Source organism: Myxine glutinosa, chromosome 5 (genome assembly GCF_964187855.1).
Source record: "Myxine glutinosa chromosome 5, kmMyxGlut1.1, whole genome shotgun sequence".
Taxonomy (NCBI): Eukaryota; Metazoa; Chordata; class Myxini; order Myxiniformes; family Myxinidae; genus Myxine; species Myxine glutinosa.
This window is the reverse complement of record NC_136265.1, coordinates 39231477-39255829: the sequence shown is the minus strand read 5'-3', so window position 1 is coordinate 39255829 and position 24353 is coordinate 39231477. Positions and strand designations below refer to the sequence as shown.

General features: G+C 43.3%; 2 protein-coding genes across 2 annotated transcripts in view; one reads left to right on the top strand and one right to left on the bottom strand.

Annotated features, from left to right (window-relative positions):
- Window positions 1-14731, top strand: part of LOC137427662 (N-acetylneuraminate-9-phosphate synthase-like) — a 444861-nt gene extending 430130 nt beyond the window's left edge. The window contains exons 7-8 of the mRNA XM_068117294.2: window positions 13604-13774; window positions 14495-14731. Of these exons, the coding sequence (XP_067973395.2) occupies window positions 13604-13774; window positions 14495-14698 (375 nt within the window). The 3' untranslated portion in view covers window positions 14699-14731. The remainder of the gene's footprint in view (window positions 1-13603; window positions 13775-14494) is intronic.
- Window positions 1-24353, bottom strand: part of LOC137427663 (N-acetylneuraminate-9-phosphate synthase-like) — a 247858-nt gene that overhangs the window by 202190 nt on the left and 21315 nt on the right. The window lies entirely within an intron of this gene.

Below are 24353 nucleotides of genomic sequence, written 5' to 3'. Positions count from 1 at the left end.
AAATATTTTGTGATGGCCATATTGGCAATTTCATGGCCATATTCGTGGCAACTCAGTTAGTGCCACTGCACCTTTAAAATGCATCCCTGCGTTCATTTTTCGATCGATTGAGTTGAAATTTTGAACAATCGGATCTGGACTGTCGTTGTTAACGACTCTGGCACGCACTCGTCCAATCAGGATGGAGCGGTATGGTCCCCGGATCATCACTGCCCGCAGTTTTAATTAATTTTACTTTTTCTCTTGGGCATATAATTTTGAAGACATGCATGTCATGATAGAGGAAATGTTTGTTCTGTTAAACGGAATAAATGTTGTTTATTTGTGTGGGTGTGTATTTTTGTGTATTTGGATATATTTTCACGACTAATTCCAGTTATCGTCCTGCAAAAGGTCTGCTCGTTCTTTTCCTTTGAGTCGTAAATTCCTGTTGAACTCTCATTAAAAAGCGGAATTAAGTACGCTGTGTGATGATGGAGATCCTTGATGACGAATCAGGAATAGTGAATGAGCAGACAAATATCACGGATGGTACACCAGATAGGGAAAATGTAGATGAAACCCCTTTTGCTCAGGTGCTGTGTAGCGCTGCACAAAGATCCATATGAGCGGGGCCTGGGTGCTGTGTAATTAGTACACAAAGAACCAATTACTAGGGTGCTGAATAAACACAAAGATCCATTTTTGGAGCTGGTTCTCCCGGTGCTGTGATTTATTCAAAGAACCAAATCTTGCAAGAATTAAGATATGATTTGTCGACATTATAAATACTTTAATATATGTAACGATTTTGTAACGATCATCCTGCAAAAGGTCTGCTCGTTCTTTTTCCTTTGAGTCGTAAATTCCTGTTGAATTCTCATTAAAATGCGGAATTAAGTACGCTGTGTGATGATGGAGATCCTTGATGACGAATCAGGAATAGGGAATGAGCAAACAAATATCACGGATGCTGCGGCTAGAGCAGTGGAAGCGAGTTTTGAATTGTTCAATGATTATTCGATATTGTTATGACTTATTGTCAATAGGTATACTAAGTGGCCATGAGGTAGCCTGTTGCTATGTACAGTTTTATTCTATTGTTGATTATACCACATAGCTGTGGTGATAAAGGAAATGTTCGTTTAAATAGATGATTATGATAGGACCATGACTATAAAATCATGATGATTATTATGAATGATATCATAGGGTTCAAATGCAGAATGATTGCATGAACTTGGGAAAGAACTTTCAAGCCCTATGGGATAAATTGGGTATTACAAGCGATGGAGTTTCAAAATTTAGCATGATTGAAGGAATTTGACAATCCCATTTCAGGAGTTTTACGAAATTTATATTGCCAAGAGATTTTGGGTACTATTAAAAGGAAAATGATGAGATATTTTTCCCAAAGAACTTTAATATCTGCCATCCATTTTGGCTGTCTCACGAATGAAGGATGAGTTGCCTTTAGTGGTTGCAAAGAAAAAATTTGTGGAGACCAGGCAAAATGGGAAAATATGTCAGATATGACCCTAGGACAGGACGGCGATTCATCAATTAACATGAGGTACGAACCAGAGGTGACGGTCAATGGATGGACCTGTCCTGACATCATTGGGGAAAGGGCTTATGCAAGGAGTCATCCAGAATGATTAATTTAATTTATTGATGAATATTGATGAATTAATTGAGATTGAATCTAATTGATTGAATTTAATAGAATAAATTTAACTGAATAAATTGAATTGAATATATTGATTGTTTGATTGATGAAAATGCGGTCTCAAGAAAGAAGCTTTGATATCTTTGCGTGATATTAACAATGTGGAGACAACCTGGGAATATTGAGCAAGGTGGTGAGTTTATATACAGATATATATGTGCGGTTACCATTGTGTGATTTCCCCGTCAAACAGAGCGGACACCTGAGGATTCACCCACTTCATACTGACCCTCCGGCTCATCTGCAAATACTGATCTGTGAGATTGGATTGTGCAAAAGCCACAGCTGAGGGAGATTCTCTGGAAATCACCGTGTGAACAGGTGGAGAGATCCTTCCTGGAGGTACGAGTGAAGCTTTAGAGGAACCTGGAACAAGCTACAACGCATCCAACGCTACTTTGATAAAAGGTGGAACAAACTCCAGTAGATTTATTTATAGGACATATAGTATAGGTGTGTACAGGTGCATTCCAAAGCGCAGATCCTAGTAATCTACCTGGTACATTGAGTGAATATTGAGTGTTATTCACATACAGGCAAAATGGGAAATGGAGTCTGCAAGGGTAAACAAGGTCAGCTAGACTTGTCCCAAAGAGGCGCTTGCGTCAACCACATGTATCAGCAATATGGTCCACATTCACTTAAAGATTTGGAATCTTGGCATGAATGGACAAAAGGGAGAAAGAAGGAATTCCCCAAGGATGGCACGTTTGACAGGAACACATTGGAAACACTCAGAGAAGAATTAGAAGCAAGAGACAGACAGAAGTTGAAGGTGGATTGGAAACCATTTTATTACTGGGACATCGAGTCTAGAGACAGGGAGACCAAAACGAAAATGGGGGGTGTGAAGAAAGAAATGAAGCAGATACAACATAGGTTGGAAAAGGTATCCACTCAAATGCCTCTTGAAGTTAGCAATGGAAAGCGATCCCAGTCCAGATTGTACCCAGACGCAAGGTCATATGAGATAAATGAACTAGAAGAGGAAACTCCTCCACCCTATCGGCGACATATTGTATATCAGCCACAGGAAGTACAGGCACCCGTACCTCTACCTGCCGAAGGGCCAGTACAGAGTGAAACGATTGGCTCTAGCCGACAGAAGACAGGTGAAAGCAGTGCCCCAGTTGAGGTGACTACCCCAGAGGGTGCAACTGGAGGACAGGAACCGACTCAAAGTGGGCAAGCGATACAACCAGCTGCAACAACTTCAACATACTCCCCATTGCACCATACAAGGAGTAAGGGCCCTGTGATGAATGCCAATCTATCCAACGATCAATATGATTTGCCAATGAACATTCAAAACTTGACTCTCCCACAGGAAGGTTTCGAACAATGTGGCGTTATGAATTTCCCGCAACGGCAATTTCCAGGGGCAAATGAGGAACGCCCAGATTTGATGTATAGACCTTGGCAAATACACCAATTGAAGGCATTACAGAGCGATATGCCATCAATCAAAACAGATCCACTTCAATTCGCAGAAGAGCTACGATTGATTGTGGAAACGCAATTGCCGACTATAAGAGACATGGAAATACTCTTAAAGTGGGTAATTCCAAATACCACCACTTTGAAGACATTAATGAGTGAGGCAAACTGGGTACATGCAGTAAATGGAGAATTAGACATACCCACGGAGGCTAAAATGACACAGATAAATAAATTAATAGAGGCCATACAAAAATTGCCGCCCGTGACTGATTGGAATAAAGTGGTTACGTGCAAACAGAAAACAGGAGAGGATGCTAGTGATTATTTAGACAGATTGCGAGATGTTTTTCGACTATATTCGGGAATAGACCGGGCACAAATCGACAATGCCCTAAAACCCCTTTTTATTAATGGTCTGTTGCCGAAATTGAAGAGTGAAGTGGAAAGACAGTGTATTGCTTGGGAAGGCAAGCCGATGCAAGAAATATTGAATTATGCTTTGCATCATCAGCGAATTCAGGCCAGGAACAGTGCTATAAATGCCGAAAAATTGATGCAACTACAGACACAAGCCCTGATGATTACGAACCAACGCAATAGGTTTTCTATGCAACAACGTAACAATGCAACAGACAACAACTATGAATCAGGAGATAACCAGAGGTCAGAATGGCAACCCAAAGACCCAGACATGCAGCCCAGAGAGACAAGTCAACAAGTGGACAGAGCAGGTAACGACAGAAGCCGGTGCTTCAACTGTGGAGAGATGGGACACTGGATAAGGAGATGCCCATATCTGAGCAGAAGACAATTTCGACAGGGAAACCAAGGACAAAGAAACCAAGGACAAAGAAACCAAGGACAAAGAAACCAAGGACAGGGACACTACCAACTACCACCACCTCAGCCAACATATAGGGCTCCATTGAAGAACGCCCCAATTAAGGGAGGACCTCAGCAGAATAGATGGTCTGAAACGCCCTTCTGACTAGACCAGAATGACCAAGTGGCAGCACTTCCGTTAATTTCAAGGTCGGCTGCACAGGAACCAAATGTTAGTTTGACAATAGGCGGACGCAAGGCTCCTTTCCTAGTTGATACGGGAGCCACTCGTTCCACGTTGCGTCGAGCAGATTTTCCCAATATACCATTGTCAAAACACTATACGACGGTGGTAGGAGTATCAGGGGTTCCCATACATACGCCTGTCACAAAGGAATTGCGTGTCCAACTTGGCCCATTGACTGCACAACATGCCTTTCTTGTGGCATCGGGCGTTCCAGTAAATTTGATGGGAAGAGATTTATTGTGCAAATTGAACTGTACTGTCATATGTAAGAAAAACGGAGTGTACCTAGAAATGCCAGAACATTCCCACGACTTCGTCATTGATATGCTACAAAGCGCAATAGAACCAAGAACACATCGATGGGAAATCAATGATACACAAAAGGCAGAACTTTTGTACCATAGTTTTATGACATTGAAGGTTGCAATGCCCAAAGTACAGGAGTGGGTAGACAGCCACTTGATGGATTCTCTGAAATGGCAGACTGATCTTCACTGTACGACATGTCATGACCCTATAGGGAAGGAGGTGTCCTATGCAGAGAACGTTTCTAGATACCTGGACACAAGGTATGATGTACATATAACATCACTGTGGGTAGGAGAACAGGGAATTGGCATGTCAGTGTCTTTGACGCCAGATCAACAACTCCTGTGGAATCAACCAGAAACAACAACCCCACACGTCACCTTAGCGGTGGCACAAGGATATGAAGCAAAAGATGTTGGAACAATGATTGCAACTTTGAAAGATTGCAAAAACATGAGACACATGGGAGAAATTCAACAAGCCCCACTTTATGACTTAGATGGAGAAGGATTTTGCTGGCAGCTTGTAGAGCAGGCGCTTTCTTCAACCTTCATCATGATTGATGAACCAATTAACACTAAAAATGTTGGGCTATACCTACTCAGCTCCGACACCAATGGGGATCCGGACCCACTCGATCAAATACCAACATGCTTGTGGACAACGCATCCGAATGATGTGGGACGAATCAAGAGTGTGGCACCGGTAAGGATCACAGTAGATGATTCTAAGCCACTGCCTAGAAAGCGCCAATATCCATTGAGACCAGAGGCAAAAGCTGGTATTGCACCAGTGATTCGATCATTGGCGGATCAGGGAGTTATAGTTCGCACCGTGAGCATGTGCAACACTCCTATTTTACCTGTGAAGAAGCCAGGCAAGACTACCTGGAGATTTGTACAGGATCTTCGAGCAATTAATGATTGTGTCATCCCAGCCTATCCGGTGGTCCCTAATCCCATCACTGTACTGTCAAGTATTCCAAGCAATACAAAGTTCTACTCCGTGGTGGACTTATGTTCGGCGTTCTTTAGTGTACCCATTCATGAGGATTCGCGTTATTTGTTCGCGTTCACGTACGAAGGCTCACAATTCACTTGGACTGTTCTACCACAAGGGTACACAGAGAGCCCAACTTTGTTTTCACGTGCTCTACATGAAGACCTCAGCGACATTGAGTTTCCTGGAGGCTCAGTGATGGTACAATATGTTGACGACCTTCTCATATGCTCGACTTCAAAGGAAGCATGTAAACAGGACACTGTTGTGCTACTGACAGCATTAGCAGACAAAGGCCACAAGGCCTCAAGAGATAAGTTGCAATTCTGTAAGGAAGAGGTGAAATACTTAGGACATATTCTGAAAGGAGATACGAGACGACTTTGCCCTGAACGTGTAAAGGCGATCAGGGCACTCCCAAAACCTACAACTGTCAAGCAGATGAAATCTTTCCTGGGGACAACAGGGTTTTGCCATCAGTGGATTGCTGATTATGCATCACTGACTCGCCCTCTGCTGGACATCAGCTTACCAAACAGTCCAATTCCTTTGAAATGGACCCCGGAGGCTGAACGAGCTTTTACGACATTGAAAGATACCTTAGCATCAGCTCCTGCTTTAGGACTGCCGGATTATGAGAAAAATTTCTTTCTCTACTCACATGAGAAAGGAGGATTTGCCCAATCGGTGTTGGCGCAAAAACATGGGGGAAAACTGCGCCCTATAGCGTATCACAGCACTCGATTGGACCCAGTAGCACGAGGGTTTCCACAGTGCTTGCGAGCAGTGGCAGCAGCATCGTATGCAGTAGAAGCCACAGCTACAATAGTCCTGGGGTGCCCCTTAATTCTCCTTGTTGAGCATGCCTTGGCGACGGTTTTGCTGAAGGCAGGAACACAGCACCTTTCAGCATCAAAGGCTACAACGTATGAACTAGGATTGTTGGCACCGTCAAACCTCACCATTCAGCGTTGCCCAACGCTGAACCCAGCATCTATGTTGCCAACAGAGGAAGATGGTGAGCCCCATGATTGTGCAGAGGTATTGGCACATGCACTAGTGCCTCGCATTGACTTGAAGGACATTCCCATCCCAGACGCAGATCTGGTACTGTATGTTGACGGATCATCATCAAGAGCATTGGACGGTACACTACTGACAGGATATGCAGTATGCACAGATGCTGAGACATGGGAGAGTGGGAAATTACCAAACACTTACTCGGCTCAACAGGCAGAACTGTATGCATTAACTAGAGCCTGTCATTTAGCAGAAAGCCAGAGAGTAACCATTTATACAGACTCCAGGTACGCGCATGGGGTCGTTCATGATTATGGTGCTCTCTGGAAACAGAGAGGATTTTTGACATCTTCGGGAAGCCAAATAAAAAACGGGAGGTTGATTGCTAGCCTCTTGGAAGCAATCCTTCTACCATCGGCCATTGCAGTGGTAAAATGTGAGGCCCATACACAAGGAAGAGATGAGGTCTCACAGGGAAATGCAAGGGCGGATGAAGCAGCGAAGCTTGCGGCACATTTGGAACAAGACCCGGTGATCATACAGGGACCTGTAAGGGTTCCTGAAAATACCCCGACGCTGCAAGACATCAGCGCTATGCAAGAAGTGGTGGAAGACCGGGAAAAAGAGGTGTGGGTACAGACTGGATGCACATTTGACAAAGAATCTAAATTATGGACTACTCCTGATGGACGTGTTGTCGCCCCTCGCCAATTGTTGCCATGGATTGCTCGTCTGGCTCATGGAGTGAGTCATACAGGTAAAGGAGGAATGTGTGCATCAGTGTTAAAACAATGGTATGCACCTGGGTTTACACGTGTGGCAGAGCAATGTTGTGCTACATGTCAGGTTTGTCAGACGTATAATCCAGGCAAAGGTGAAAAGACTACACCAGGAGCTCATCCCGCACCGACAGGTCCGTTTGTACATTTACAGATGGATTTTATCCAAATGGAAAAGTGTGCTGGATTTCAGTTTGTCTTAGTGATTATAGACATGTTTACAAAATGGGTAGAAGCTTACCCTTGTCGACATGCAGATGCCAAAACAGTGGTGAAGATTCTGTTGAAGGACTTCATATGTCGCTTTGGAGTTCCTTGCAGGATTTCTTCTGATCAGGGTACGCATTTCACAGCAGATGTTATTAAGGAATTGGGTAAGACAATGCAGATAAACCTTCATCTTCACTGTCCTTATCACCCCCAATCGGCGGGAGCAGTGGAACGACACAACGGAGTAATAAAGAACAAGCTGGCCAAAATCTGTGCGGACACTAACTTGAAATGGCCAGATGCCATTCCACTTGCACTCCTCGCAATGAGGGCTACTCCCAATAGGAGAACGGGATTATCCCCGCATGAAATCTTGATGGGGAGACCAATGCGGGTACCTCATTCACCTCCCCTGATGATAAAGGAGATGGATATTCACCAGATGGATGATTTGATGTACTCTTTCTGTATTGAATTGACCAAAATCGTGAAGATGTTTCATTCCCAGGTGAAGGAAGCTTTACCAGAACCTGCAGAGAATGAGTGTCATTCTTTTCAACCTGGAGATTATGTGTACATCAAAATTTTCAAACGAAAAACTGCGTTGACACCACGATGGTCAGGACCACATCAGGTGCTGTTGACAACGCATACTGCAGTAAAATGCCAAGGCAGACCAAGTTGGATTCATGCCTCTCATTGCAAGCGAGCACATGGTGCTAAAGTGGATGGCCCCACAGAAAACGAGGCTGCACCTAGCAGCCCAGCAGAACATTCAGTGGCGGATAAATGATACTCGTGATTTACATTCATTTGAATTACATTTTAACGCCCCTTGTAGTGATTGATTATTTCATCATATAGTAGTCCTACTTGAGTTAGTGACATTTATTTGCCTACATGACATACAATTACCTACTGATATTAGTACAGCATCAGTGATAATGTAGCACAATTACACTCATGATCAAGGGAGTTAGGTGGACCCCGGGATATAAGGGAATCAGGAAAAGGCAAATAATCAGACTTATGTTAAATAATAAGGAATTTTTAGGGATTTTCTTTCATTAACCTGTTAGGAAGTTTGTTAGTTACGATGTTGAATTTTATTGCCATGTAATTATGTTATAGGTACGGACATATACAAGGGGTAGCTCACATGTTTTACAGATGGATACAGGTGGGACAAAGGGAAACACCGTATCAAGACAAGCCGACCAATCAAGGGAAACCAGAGACTTCTACTTCAGATACTCCTTGAAAATGGTGATATTTATCCTAGGAATGGGTTCTCTAGTAGTGGGGACTCTGTGTTGTATGGATTATTTTGGGGTAATGAGGGAACAAAACGCAACACCAGCAAATGATACACAGATACATGATCATGCGGAACGACAAAAGCAGAAGAGAAGTTTGATGAAGGATAAAGACACACCTTTAGAATCCGATGGATTACACGGGATTAATACTTTTTTACATTTAGCCCATACAAGGGCTGCTATAGCAAATGAAAGTAATTGTTGGATATGTACACAAATGCCGCATTCTAGTGAGATCGGAGTACCATTGGAGGCAGTTCCTTTTGGTTGGGCGGAATTATGTAGCCGCTTCCCTCACACCCTGATAGCATCAGATTTTAACGGCCAACTGTCCGGGGAAGAGGGATGGAAGAAAGGGGGATATAATTGTAACCAATTTGAGGACAGTTATAGACCTACATATGATAAGAACAAAATGCCCTCTTACATGACCGTCCAGCAGCAAATAACAGGATTAATATGTATCACCAGACCCCAAACGCCTACGCATAACAGGTCTATGGGAACCTCTAAATGCCACAATTATGGTCACGAAGAAGGCTGGATGAGAACACCTGTCCCACTAGGACCAAATGGCATGAAGGGTTTAGCTTTATATTGGGAAGGTATGTGGGGAATGGACAACACATGGACATATAATAATACGTATTTTATATGTGGACACAAGGCATATCCGTATCTTCCCTCGGGATGGTTCGGAACATGTTTTCTGGGGTTTGTGCTTCCACACATGCGCCTGTTAACAAAGTCACCAACGCATATCCTGCATTCTAGGCAGAGAAGAACTATTAGCATGGGGGAATGGATTGGAATGGTAATATTTCCATTTTATGGAACCTGGAAGGCAGGGCGAGAACTCAGGCACATGGCATTGGCTATGGAGAAGTTGGCAAATAAAACAGCTAGTGGATTGGAAAAACTTACAAGAGAGCTGGCAGCAACAAGAACGATGGCATTACAAAATCGTATGGCATTAGATATGCTGTTAGCAGAAAAAGGAGGTACATGTGCAGTCATCGGTACAGATTGCTGTACGTACATACCTGATGAGTCAGAAGAAATTTATAACATAGCCGATACAATCAGACAAGAGGGAGCAAGATACCACGATTATATAAAAGGGGGTGCCTTTGCATGGTTGGGAAACACATTTGGAGGGGTGGTAGCTAAGATACTCCAATATTTGTTTGTTGGTTTAGTAGTTATATTGGCAATTGTTTTAGTGGTGGCTTGCTTGAAAGCCTTAGTGACGGTGTGTTTGAATAAGGTAACCAACAACACGATGATAACGCATGAAGTGACAAATGAGGAAAGAAATGTGGAACCAGAAAAGGAAGACTTTTATGGCGACATAAATACTGAGATTAAAAGACTAAATCAAGTGATGTTGCAAATGAATACAGTAGAATTAAGATAATGGCATAACGACAATGTTATGAGTTGTGTCAATTACAATATCAATGAACTCATATCACCACGAGTGACACACTGTTAGGAAAAAGAGGGAAAAGAAAAAGTGGAGAGGAATTATGGTAATAATACATTATGCTTAATTTGTTGGTTTGGGAAAATTGTTGTTGGGAATTAGGTATTCCCGTTTGTGATTGTAATCATATACAATGCTATTCTTAGTTTAGTAATAAAATACATACCTGATTGAATATTATTTGTGTGACGCATATAAATGAATATAACTTTTTGAGTTAAGGAAAAACAACAAATTGTTGAATGTGAAACTGTCGGAAGATATACATGATTATGCTGATTTCATGGTAAGATGTACCCTATCTGATTCAGTGTGTGCGGAAAGCAGATTCAGATATGACTGAGCATAAAGATAAGACGAGATCACATTTTGGAGGGATTGCTAACGGAATTGGGAAGAAGTTCGAGAAAGAAAATTTGTGGCTAAAAAAAAAATGAAGTTAATCGTGGCATACACCCTCTTTCTCAAAGAATGATGAAGACATTCTCCCGTGTAACTTGGAGATGAATGCTTACCTTCACCAAGGAAATTTATGTGACCATTTGCCTGGATCACACTGCAACATATGAAAGAAAGGCGATCACTTACTCTTGTTCGAAGACTTCGAACATTCACCACATCAGAAGTTGCAGGACAACGACATTTTACCTGCAACCTCTGTGAAATGCGGGGACATATGTTATTACTTCACCAACGTCCGGGGAACCAGCATGGAGCTGCAAAAAACGGCTGTGCCCTTGTCACAACAGCTGTGCACGATTCTGCTGGATTGCTCCTGGTAAGGACCATGAATGACCTGAACACCATGGTCCCAACATCATTGTGGATGCATCCGGCATCCCTGTTCCACATCTTGCTGGCCAATCAATGTCACACCAATACTTGCTGCCCACTCACAATAAGGGAGGAGGCAAGTCGACTACAACTGGGTGAAGGCCTTGTTCAGGAATTACTATGGTTTACAGCAAAAAGTGGCAAGAATGCTACAAGGAGAGCAGGGTCAGTCTATGACTCCGCAATGTTACCACAACAGCGAAATCCTACACGAAGTAGTGCAGGAGCTATGAAGACATTAGGAGAAAATGTTTCATACCTGGATTCAAACACAAGTGATCAGCCCTTCCTTTCAAACAAAGTCAACATTTGTGTGGAGGCAAACGTTTTTGCCAGATGGTGCAGATGCTTTACAAAACTTGAAAATGAAGTGAAATTGTTGTATCTTGGTGATGGTGAAGTGTTGTTTTGAAAATATATTTGTGATGCAAATGCAATAGATTGAACAATATGGAAGGAGTCAATGACCAACGAAATGTTTTGTGATTCTTACAGGATGACGGTGTATGCCTAAGGGAATTTGATTACCAAAGTGATTGATTATTTACTTGTACTTGTAATGATGTTTACTAGTAGTGATTGATTGTTTACTTATATTGATGTTTAGATTAATGGTTAATATAAACAAAAACAAAAAGATGAGGGAATTGTGGAAGTGTAACTCAGTGTAACATATTGATTGGCCCTGGTAACCTATTAATTAACCTGGTAACAAAGCAGATACATTTTATGTGTATGAACAATGTAATCTCTTGAAACACCTGGTCAAGGCCCCAGGCTAGAGCACCCCCCCCCCCCCTGCTGTGATTTCCATTTACACAGCAGGAGGGGAGCGAGATGATGCCAGGACTCGGTGCGATGCATGACCTCGGGACATTAGCGGAGAGGAGATTAAGTCCAGCTTGGCGATATAACGAGAGCAAACGTTGAGTAAAGAGACTTGTCCTGAGAAGCCCTGCCCGACGGAACGATGGAATGAACGAGGACTTGCCACGAGAACATCTGCCGGACGGACGAACGAGTATGCAACGGGAAAGCAGCGCCAGGAGAGCACCGGCCAATGAGGAAGAACCAACGACTTGAATTACTAAATTCGTTATGGTATTGTAGTTCCTTATTATATTGAAACAAGTGAACTAGTAGTTAATAAAGTCTTGATCTTTTGTAAACCTGTTTCCGGTCATTGGAGTCCTGTGAGTCCCCCAGTAAATTCCCTGACAATCTTTTGAAGAAATAAATTTGGTTTTTTTCCTATTTCTTTTTTTTCTGTGGGTGCTTAAGGCCTCAGTCACACTGGATCGTACGATTTCTGGATCGTGCGATTGATGGCAATCTGGCCGAGGTACGACTAATCGTCAATGTTTGCTACGCTCTCCATTTGCGATCGCAAACAGCGATTGGTCTTAGGGGTCATCGTACGATTGGTGGTACGCGTGGTTGTGCGATCACCAACGATTGGAGAAGATCGATCGCAAGATCAATCATAGGTAATCGTGCGAATAGTGGTGGCGATCAGCGACCAATGGTACGGGTCAATCGTGGCGACTTGCGACCGCTCAGACAATCAATCGTGGCGACCTGCGATGGTGCGATGATGGTGGCAGGACCAGTAGCATGACCAATCGTGCGACTACTTGACCCGCGATCATGCACGACTGGTGGTGCGTCCATGCGCGACTGGTGGTACGACCATGTAAGACCTGTCTGCGACCTCTTACGATTTGGAATCGCAGGTCAGAAGTTTTGAACATGACCATCGACCTTGCTGCGACTGATTTTGCTTTGGCGATCACCCACGACCTCTGTGACCAGTTGCGCGCTCTTTCTACGATTTGCCCACGATTCACAAAATTTTCGGTCGCAGCTAGGTCGTAACCTGGTCGCAGGCCCGGTGTGACTGGGGCTTTAAGCACTTCCGACAACCACCAAGGAAAAATTATATTTAATATTAGACACACACACTCAGTCACTAATCGGGGATAAATAAATTACTTTTCACGTGCTAGCTGCAAAGGCTGAGGCACCATAGAACGATTTTTTTAAATCCCCCAAAAAACTTTTTTTAAACTTCTTTTTTTCCAAAACCCTCCAAGGCACTTACTGATGAACTTCTGAAAGTTTGACGAGGATCCGTTTGGCCATCTCTGAGAAAACTGGCGACAGGACAGACACACACATGCAGACACCGACTCTTGTAGTATAGATTACCTGTGATCTACTTTATTGTGAAATTGCAGAGATATTGTGATTAACTAGAAATGATCTCTATGATCTGATTGAATGATGCCTAATGCATGTTTTTGACAAAACGATTTATGATTTGTAAGTGGGTCACGTATACTTGTTTAGGCCTAATTTACAGCAAGAAACATGCTGCAGTACCTACCCAACGTAGCGAGCAAACGTGCTGATAGTCGTGGGAATTCGCAGGTTCTGGAGCGTCACGTGACGCTGGACAAGACATGGAAAGGGAACGACCACGCCGCCTCGTTGGAACCAAACGAATTGGCCGAGCTAGTGCACTCCGTGCGCTCCGTGGAGCTTGCTTTCGGCTCCCCTGAGAAATGGAGACTTCCCTGTGAGCAATCTTGCGCTGCAAAGGTCAGTAATGCCTTCGCTCAGAGTGGTCCAATGACACAGGATTGGCATTGTATTCGGGCAGCTTAGCAAATGGATGTGGACATTCTGGACAAAAGCGCTAAATTTTCCCCACATGCTACCCATAGCTTTATCCTTCCATTTTTTGTGGGAACCACTCCCGAATACATTTTTTTTTTTTGCAGTATTTTCAGTGACTATGGTACATTAACAGTATTCCATTATATTTTTTGTTCAAGTTTTATGTTCATTTTCTTTTTTGTGTTAATAAAAATCGTCTGTTGCTTTTCTAAATGATATAGTTGTATTCCTTGACCCAGAAAATGTATGTTTAGACACCAAGATTGTGATCCTAAGTGGCTTAGAAGCTAAGATATTGGTAGATATACGTTTTTACATGGCGGCCATCTTGAAAATCCAAGATGGCCGCCATAATGTATTCGGAGGAGGTGGTTCCTATCAAAAATGGAAAGCTAAGGTACCGGGTAACATGTGGGAAAAAAAATTGGCACTTTTGCCCGGAACGTCTACATCCATCTCAAATCCGGTCGTGGCCTACAGAGGGCACGATTCAACACTTTGTGGTTCACTCTATAAAATGCCCTCGGTGAATCTGAGGAAGGGCATGCATGAAGTGATCACGCAAAAATCACCAATCATGAAGTGGAATATCACCTGACATCTTCATTATGTTTAGCGAATCTTTTCCACCGTCCTTTTCAGCTGGGGAAATCGGTCGTGGCTCGGGTGGCCATCAAGGCAGGAGCAACCCTCACCCAGGACATGCTCACGGTGAAGGTGGCCGAGCCCACTGGTCTTCCTCCACAGGAGATCTTCAGTCTGCAGGGGCGGAAAGTTATTCGGGATATCAGCGAGGACGATACAGTCACCGCTGATGCGCTGAAGCCGAACAATTGTCCGGCATAGTTGTCGTAAAAAATAAAAGCAGTTCAAATCGCCCATTGGAGTGGCCATTGCACAATATCTATCATATTACTATAAAATGGAGCATATTATGATTGCAGTGCTAATCAGGGATTATGAGGTGTTGGGTTTAATTGTTACTGCACACATGTGATTACATCATGACTGCAGTCCTTCAAGAAATTAAAACTTCGATTTCATGTCATTTTCAACAAGACCGGATCGGATTGGAGAAATTTCATACGGATCGGATCAAGCGTTTTACTTGTCGATTTATGACGTCATCATGAAGGCACCTATGACGTCATCATTAACATATGTTATTCCCCATGGAGAGTACTTTACAATGAGCCACGTCTCAATTTTTATGCCTCCGCCCCCGAAGGTGGCCGGGGGCTTTATGTTTTCGGGTTGTCTGTCTGTCCTTCCGTCCGTACGGGCTAAACCTCGTTTTTTTGAGCAACCACATGTCCGATTGAGACAAAACTTTCAGGGTAGGAGTGACACCCCATGCAGAATGTTTTTTAATGTTAATTGAGACGTCATAGGTCACGTGGTATGGCAGCAATCTTGGATTAAACGCAAATAATTAAAAAATTATTTTGCGGAAACTGCTGAATGGAAAAATTTGAAACTTGGCACATTGTCAAGTACTCCCAATGGGGAACAAAAGCATGATAATTATGACATCGTAGTTGAAGTGGTATACCAGCCAAAAATGTTTTAATCGAATTCCTTATCCTAAAATTTTGAAATTGAATGCACATGATCTACGACTCATTTGTATTGAAATACTGTATTATATTTATGACATCATAGGTCAAATGGTTTGGCATCCATATTGGATTTAACCTAAAACCCCCCAAAAAACCATCTTTTCCCAAACCATCAAATCGATTGACTCGAAACTTTACATGTGTCATTGACTAGGCATGGTGGTTAAAAGTTGATCACGAAAACATTATTGGTCGCATGGTGTACCAGCCATATTGGATTGAAGGAAAATATTAAATACTTATATCTCTGAAACCATTTAACATATCGATGCAAAATGTAACGAATTTCATCTAACACCATTGATGCATGTAGTTTGAAAATGATGATGTCGTACATCATGTGGTGTGGCAGCCATCTTGGATAGAAAAACGAACCTTATCCGATCAACACGAAACTTCACAAATGTAATCCCCTACCCATACATATGCAGAGTGTACATTTTTTAAGGTCATATGTCACATGGTTTGGCAGCCATATTAGCTTGAAAGCCGATATTTAAAAAATATCCCTTCTCTGAAACCGCTTCACCAATCGATGTGAAACATGTCATGGCTGGTGAAAATGTAATACTTGAAAACAGCTGAAGGGTTTTAAATCAAACTTATTTATTTTTAGGACAGTGAACGATGGCATCTACCCGTGACATGTGGAGGCATATTGGTGGCACAGTCGTATTGCTCTAGTTTCCATGGAGCTGTTTCGGAGATATAGAGGGGCTAAAAAAAATTCGGTTTTCCAAGATGTTGCCCATACCACGTGGCATATGACGTCATAATTAGCATGAGAACATTCCACAAGAGGAGGTGCTCCTATGGTGAAACTTTTGAATGAATCGGTCAAACTGGTGTGGAGAAGAGGCATTTTAAAGGGAATAAATTCGCAAAATGTCAGTGGAAGGAACAGACATATATACATACATACATACATACATACATACATACATACATACATACATACATACATACACCGGACGGACAAACGAATGCTGTTCCAGACGGCATTGCCCTACATGCTAAGCTGTAAAAATTGTGGCATCATGCATCCATTGGCTGAAACTTGCAGGTCACACATCCATAAAGATGCACTTTTTGTTGTTCTCCTGCTCTTCCCTTTATAAGGGGTGAGGTCAATGGCACCAAGCGCCTGCCCTGCCTTGACCACGATACTCCTCCACTCCGTTCTGTTCTCATCCAACTCTCTGCACCCACCAACCACCCCCACATTACTGATATCTCTCGTCACACAATCCTCCCATCTCAACTTTTCCTCCTACCTTGCTCCCTCAACCAATCCACTCTCTTTGCCATTCTCTCTTCCCCCATCCGCACCAAATGTCCAGCCAATCTCACCAGGAGTTTCACCAATCTCCCCATCAAGCTCATCTGCGCACCAATCTCGTCCATCAGTTCGATCTTTTAACACAACTAAATCAAACTCTCGCAATCTCAACTTGATGTGCACTTTGTTCTGAAACTTTTACTTGCTTGGATAGAGCTGGATTAATCTAGGAGGGGGCAATATTTTCACTTTACCATTTTGGCAAGGAATCACATTTGATTGGTAACGTGCAGAGGGACATGACACCAATGACAGACAGACGGATACATGGTATCAGTGTCAATTCATTTTTGGACAATGCACACCTCAATCAAATTGGGCACACACTGAGGAAAAATACTTTGGTTTTCTTGCCCCCAGGTGATCTTTTATTCACGGGCCGGCATGAAGGCCTAGTGCCGGGTCGGCAACCCAAATTACAATGAGATCAGTTTTATTAAATTTGATCAAAAACACAATATCTTAAGAGCTCTAATGCATGTGGATCTTTTCCACATGATGGTGGATCTCTTTCATTCATTCTTTTATTTCACATTTAATTCCAATTTTGATTTTCTTTGTTAAAATGGGTGTTCACTATCACAGAACTATTGACGAATGTCGAAAACTTCTGTTTCTTGAAAATAATTAAAATACTTTGTAATACGACCATCTCAAAACACGGAAACAGCATCTCACAATGCAGTACGGATATGGAATGGAAGGTGTTTAGTGACATCATCAATACTAGGGCATGCCCGTACTATATATATATCTAAAATTATATCCCCCCCCTCTATTTACATGAAATGGTTTGGTCCAAAGCGAACGGCTTGCGAGTACGGTGACAATCCCCCCCCTCTATTTACATGAAATGGTTTGGTCCAAAGCGAACGGCTTGCGAGTACGGTGTTTTTTATCGGACCCGTGGAATTATAGATAGTAGTTTTAATTAGTTTTAAAACATAGTTTAACGGCAACATAGTTTTCCAACGTGAAATAAATGAATACGCTCTCAAATGTGCCGTCCGAGGCAGAGTCTGTTCGCCACGTTCGGCACACGTGATAGCTCGCTGCTCTCTGATTGGTTGAATCGTTTTTTGGACATAGCTCGGTAACTACTTGTCCGATTAATATGAAACCTTGAAAAGGCACATCCTCGGGTCCCCAGCAATATACCTGGCAAGTTTAAAGTATATCGGACCCGTGGTTGTCGAGAAACAGCGGTCACAGACAAACATACAAACATACAAACATACAAACATACACACAGAGATTTCTGGAATTATAGATAGATGTGCACACACCCACACAAACCCACACCTGTGCGGACATCTGAGCAGCAGGAAAGCATGCTGTAAAAAATAATGACTGCACCTTCTCAAGCGAGGAAAAACATTACCTTGCAAAGAGACATAATTATGCACCAAAGCAAGAAGCTGAGAAGGTGCTAACTGTCTCACCACTATCAAGGACAATAATCCAGAGGAGAAAACTACAAATGGAAACCTGGAGTGTTGAGAAGAATGACATAATCCCCCAATGCAAGATGCATTCCATACATGAGGCATGGGGGAGTAAAGGTAAGGGTGAACGGTTCAGGAACCAGCTTAAAAAAACGAAACTGGTCACTAGGGCAGAGACAGCCCCCCTTGATAAATTTGAGAAGGTCTTTTCAACAATTAAAATATATCTAGATAAAGATAGAATAGAAGGGATTACATCTAGGGCAAGGCAACAAATGGCGAGAGATTAGGGTGAGGGAAGCTAACTGCTCGCTTGAAGGCGAAGACAGAGATGGCAGGAATTTGGCTGAGATGGCACGAGATAAAGTTTTGGCTATGCAACGAGATGGAGGACCAAATCCCGACATAGAGCCAGTCCAAACGCGATGAAGAAAGAGTGTGACAAGAGGAAAGAATGACGGTATCCCCCTGAAAGAGGGGCTAGACCAGTTCAGAAACATAGACCAGGTGACTCAGGCACAAACGAAGCGAAAAGAATGGAAAAGGCAGATGGTGATGGGCAGAAAGACAAGGGAGAACAGCAGAATGAGGTAGAGGAGGATGGTGAAGATGATGAAGAGCAGCATAGACTGGATGAAGAGTTAGCCAACAAAATATAAGAGATGAAATTGATAAAACTCAGAGAAAGACCAACACTTTATTGCAAAGAAAATAATAAATGGACAAAAATCTTAGTGAGGCAAACCAACCATTCAACTAGAAAAATGATTTCAAAATAGTCCACCTTGAAGGAAATCAATGTCGTCTGTTTCGCAGCGGCACGACTTATTCAAGAAAAAGTAACGGACAAACAACACCAAAAGAAAAAAACAGGCCCTACAAATAGAAACCAAATTCCACAATGGAGACAGATTAGAGACACAAAGAGAGCAACTGTGGAAAGAAGTAGGACAAATACAACAGTTCAGGAAAAGAAACAGACACCAAAAACTAAAAAGGGAATCCAAAAAATTAAAAAATAATAATCGCAGACAAAGACCTCGAGTGCTTGGGTGCTGAAAACAAACTGAAAATATAAATGATAGCAAGGAAAATAAAAATAAAAACTATGAAGAAGGAAACAACAGGAGAAAACAAAACCACATGTTTGAAAAGAACCCAAAGGGATTTTACTGTGAATTGGGGAAACAAAAGCACAATGTGTCAACTTCCCCTGAAAATGAAACATAGGGGCAATACCCCTGGTGCTCACCTGGTAGAATAAACAGTATACAACACTGACAAAAGGTATTTTAAACCAATTTCAATGGTTGCTAGAAGACAGGGCAGCATGTGATCAGACTAACATAATCATAAGACTTTAAACAAACAAACCAAAAAAACTGCTCTCTCCTCTGGGCTGGTGCTCCTGCCTCACACCTAGCTCGCCTTCACGCTGTTGAAACCAAAGCATTCAGAATCATTGGAATCTCCCGCGATGAAGCTAACTCCAAGGGCCTCTCACTCGCTCACCGCAGGCAGGTTGGTGGTCTTTCCGTCTTCTACCGACTCCTCTCTGGCCTTGCCTCCCCAGCTCTCTCTGGGCTCTGTCCCGCAAATATTCCTACAGGTCGCACAGGATCTGCCTGCAACCCTCTTATGGTTAAACTGCCAAAATCAAGACTCTCTGCTCACCTTCACTCCTTCATTCCTCTTTTCTCCCGCCTCTGGAACAAACTCCCTCACTCTCTTCAATCCCACTCCACCCTCCAAGTCTTTATAACAGCTGTTCACCACCATCTCTTATCTTCCCCCATCCAAAACCTTGATCTTTTGTACCCCTGCTAATTTCACCCCAAATCCACTTTTTTGAAATACCAACTTCTGTCCAGGAAGTCCTTGGTGTCCATGTGTTTTATACTTCTCCCTCCCCCCCCCCCCCCCCGTTCCCATGCCTCCTCCCCCCAGGCCCTCTCCCTTCCACACATCTCCCTGCTCTCAAATGTTGTGTTTGTGTGCTTCCCTTTCTCTCCCCATCTTGTCTTCCGCTCCCTCTTTTTATATATTTTGTTTGTCTGGTTGATTTGTTTGTGAAGTAAATGTTAGCTCTTTCACGAGCCTCGATTCAGTACACAAAGAAGAAAAAAAACAAAAAAAAAAAACAGTGTCCCACATTCGTGGAAGATACAATGCACGAAAATATACAAAATCAATCCCCAATAATCAAACTGATTGAGAAAGCAATGAAGCTCTGGAATACCACATTCATATTACAGCACTCAAAAGGAAATATTGAAATACCCCAGATGTGAAGATACGCCATGGAATCTTCCTGGGAGACAGTCTTCCCCCCCACCGCCTTCTATTTTGTCTGGCTCTGGACCCACTAAGTAACCTCATCAATAAACAAGGACATGGATATACCCAAACAACCAATAGAAGAACATCCAAATAAATAGGAAAAGTGACACTTTTTTTTTTTTTTTTTTTTTTTGTATACAAGATCGAGGCTCGTGAAAGAGCGAACATTAATCACACAGAAAGACAAACAGACACATAAAACAAATAACATCGGGAGCGGTAGACAAGATGGGGAGAGAGGGGGAAGGACACAAACACAACATTTGAGAGCAGGGACCGAGAGACATGGAGACATCGAGAGATCTGTGGGAGGGAGAGGGCTTTGGGGGGGAGGCATGTGAAGGGGGGGAGGCATGTGAAGGGGGGGAGGCATGTGAAGGGGGGGGGGGGTGGGAGAGGTATAAACATATGGACACTGCCAGGATTTCCAGGAAATAAGTTGGAATTTCAAACAAGGTGGATCTGGGGTGAATTAGTGGGGGTAGAAAAGATCAAGGTTATGGATGGGGGAAGATAAGAGATGGTGGTGAACAGCTGTTTTAAAGACCTGGAGGGAGGAGAGGGATTGAAGGGAGTGTGGGAGTTTGTTCCACAGGCGGGAGAAAAGAGGAATGAAAGAGTGAAGGTGAGCAGAGAGCCGAGATTTCGGCAGTTTAACCATCAGAGGGTTGCTGGCAGATCTTGTGCGACCTGTAGGAATATTTGGGGGACAGAGCACAGAGAGAGCTGGGGGAGCAAGGCCGGAGAGGAGTCGGTAGAAGACAGAAAGACCACCTACCTGCCTGCGGTGAGTGAGTGAAAGGCCCTCAGAGATAGCTTCATCGCGGGAGATTCCAATGATTTTGAAAGCTTTGGATTCAACAGCGTGAAGCTGAGCCAGGTGTGAGGCAGGAGCACCAGCCCATAGGGGAGAACAGTATTCCATTGAGCTGCGGATGAAAGCCTTGTAAGTGGTGAGGAGCTCAGGTGTGCCGAGGAAGGACTTCGCACGACGGAGGATGCCCAGTCGGCGACTGGCTTTGGAGGCCAGCTTGGAAATGTGGTTTTCCCAAGAAAGATCATGGCAGATAGTGAGACCCAAAAGCTTGAGTGACAGAACTTCTTGGAGAGGATTGTTGAGAAAGTAGATGGGAGGGTTGTCCAGTCGATCTTTTCGGAGAGACATAGTAAGAGAGTGAGATTTGGCAGGATTGAAAGACATGTTCCACTTGTTTGACCAGTCTGTGATTTTGTCCAGGTCTTCAGAGAGTGAGGAGGCTGCAGACTGCCGATCTGCGGGAAGAGGAATGGAGCGGCAGAGAGTGGAGTCATCAGCAAAGAGATAGAGAGGATTTTCCAGAGAGTCAGAGAGATCATTGATAAAGACCAGAAAAAGCACAGGGCCCAGCACACTTCCTTGGGGAACTCCAGCCTGAACAGGAAGGGGAGATGAGAGAAATCCATTCAGGGCCACACGTTGACTACGACCAGAGAGGAAGTCCGCAAGCCATGCATGGAGATTTCCATGGATACCATAGGAGGAGAGTTTGGTGAGCAGAGCTGGGTGCCAGACCGTATCAAAGGCCCTTGATATGTCAAGTGAGACAGCTCTGATTTCCTGTTTGGCATTGAGGACCTCCATCCATTGTTGAGACAGCAGAAGCAGCATGTCCAGAGTAGAGTGACCTGGTCTGAAACCAAATTGATGATCAGAGATCAAGCCATTGGAGAAGAGGAAAGATTTCATATCCGAAGCAATGATGAATTCCATGACTTTGCTGATAATTGGGAGCAGGCTGATTGGTCTGTAGTTGCAAGGATCTGTTTTTGCACCTTTTTTGTGTAAAGCGGTAATGTTAGCTGATTTCCAGGATGCTGGCAGATGACCTTGAGCAAAAGATAGGGTGAAAAGAACAGAGAGAGGGTGAGATAGAGCGGCAGAGCAGGATTTTAAGACCCGTGGGCTGATGCCGTCTGGTCCAGTTGCAGAATCAGAGTCGAGGTTTGACAAAAACTCCTCCACCTTGTCAGGAGAGAAGGACACAGAGTCCAGGAGCAGTTGGGTTCGACTGGGAAAGATGGGAACAGAGAGAGATGGGTTTGGGACTAAGGATTTCGAGGCGAACACAGAGTTGAGGCATTCGGCTTTGTCACGTGCGATGTCAACTGTGTGGCCATTTGAGGTAAGGGAGGGGATGGAGGGGGAACAAACACCAGAAACGGATTTGACCAGACGCCACCAGGATTTGGAGGAAGGAGACAGGTTTGAGAGTTCATTCTTGAGTGAGGAGAGATAGTGCTTCCTGGCACTCCTGAGGGTAGACACACACTTGTTCCGAGCTTGGTGGAAGGAACTGAGATTCCCTTCAGTTGGATTAGCCTTCCAAGAGGCAAAGGCAAGTTGTTTCAGGGCGACACATCGACGACACATGGATGATTTAAAGCTCTTCTCACCAAATGACAAAAAATTGACAGAACTAAAACTAGTAAAACAGTTTTCCAAGGACATTGAAATGGAATTTGGACTCGACAAGTGCACCAAGTGCACGTTTGTACAAGGCAAACCAATAAAAACAGACACCATAAAAATTGATCTTGAAACAACAATAAAACAGTAGGAAAACGAAGCATCATACAAATACCTCGGAGTAGAAGAGTACCAGTACCACCAAATATGTCACAAACAAATGTGCAAAATAATCGCCAAAGGATACCAATGTAGAACAAAGCTGATCCTGAAAACAAATAGTCGTGACCAAAAATATTGGCACCTTTGCACTTTTTTTTTCAAACAAGCGTTACGCCTAGGTCCCCCGTCGGTGAAGTGATGTGAGTTGACAAAGTGGAAGACGCAAGGCGGCCATCTTGGATTTTTACATGGCGACTCAATTTTCAATAGCCTTCTTCCTTATGCGTAGATACACCCACACACCAGATTAGAAGTTAGTGGTTCGTTTATTTTTCAAGATATTTCGCTCACAAGGTTCAGACATATATATGGTGGCGGCCATCTTGGATTTTGACGTGGCGACCCACTTTTCAATAGCATTCTTCCTTATGCGTAGATACACCCACACACCAGATTAGAAGTTAGTAGTTCGTTTATTTTTCAAGATATTTCGCTCACAAGGTTCAGACATATATATGGTGGCGGCCATCTTGGATTTTGACGTGGCGACCCACTTTTCAAAAGCGTACTTCCTTATGCCTAGATACACCCACACACCAGATTAGAAGTTGGTACCTCGCTTATTTTTCAAAATATTCCGCTCACAAGGTTCAGACATACATGTCGGCGGTCATCTTGGATTTTGACGTGGCGACCCAATTTTCAATAGCGTTCTTCATAATGCGTAGATACACCCACACACCAGATTAGAAGGTGGTACTTCGCTTATTTTTCAAGATATTCCGCTCACAAGGTTCAGACATACATGGCGTCAGACATACATGGCGGCGGCCATCTTGGATTTTGACGTGGGTTGCACCCACACACCAAATTCGAATGCGGTCCTTCGCTTATGCACGCACGCACGCATGTACGCACGCACGCACGCCCACACGCACGGATGGACGGACGGATGGACACACGGACAGAGGGAAAACCATAGTCCCCCTTTCGCTCCGCGGTGCGACGGGGGACAATAACTCACAATTTTCTCTAAAAATAAGTTGAAATTGACAAAAGTATTTGGTCTCCACAATTCTTTATTTCACTGTTAATATTACAGAACATTTGTTTTTGATTCAGAACTTAATATATCCTTTTAAATCAGAAA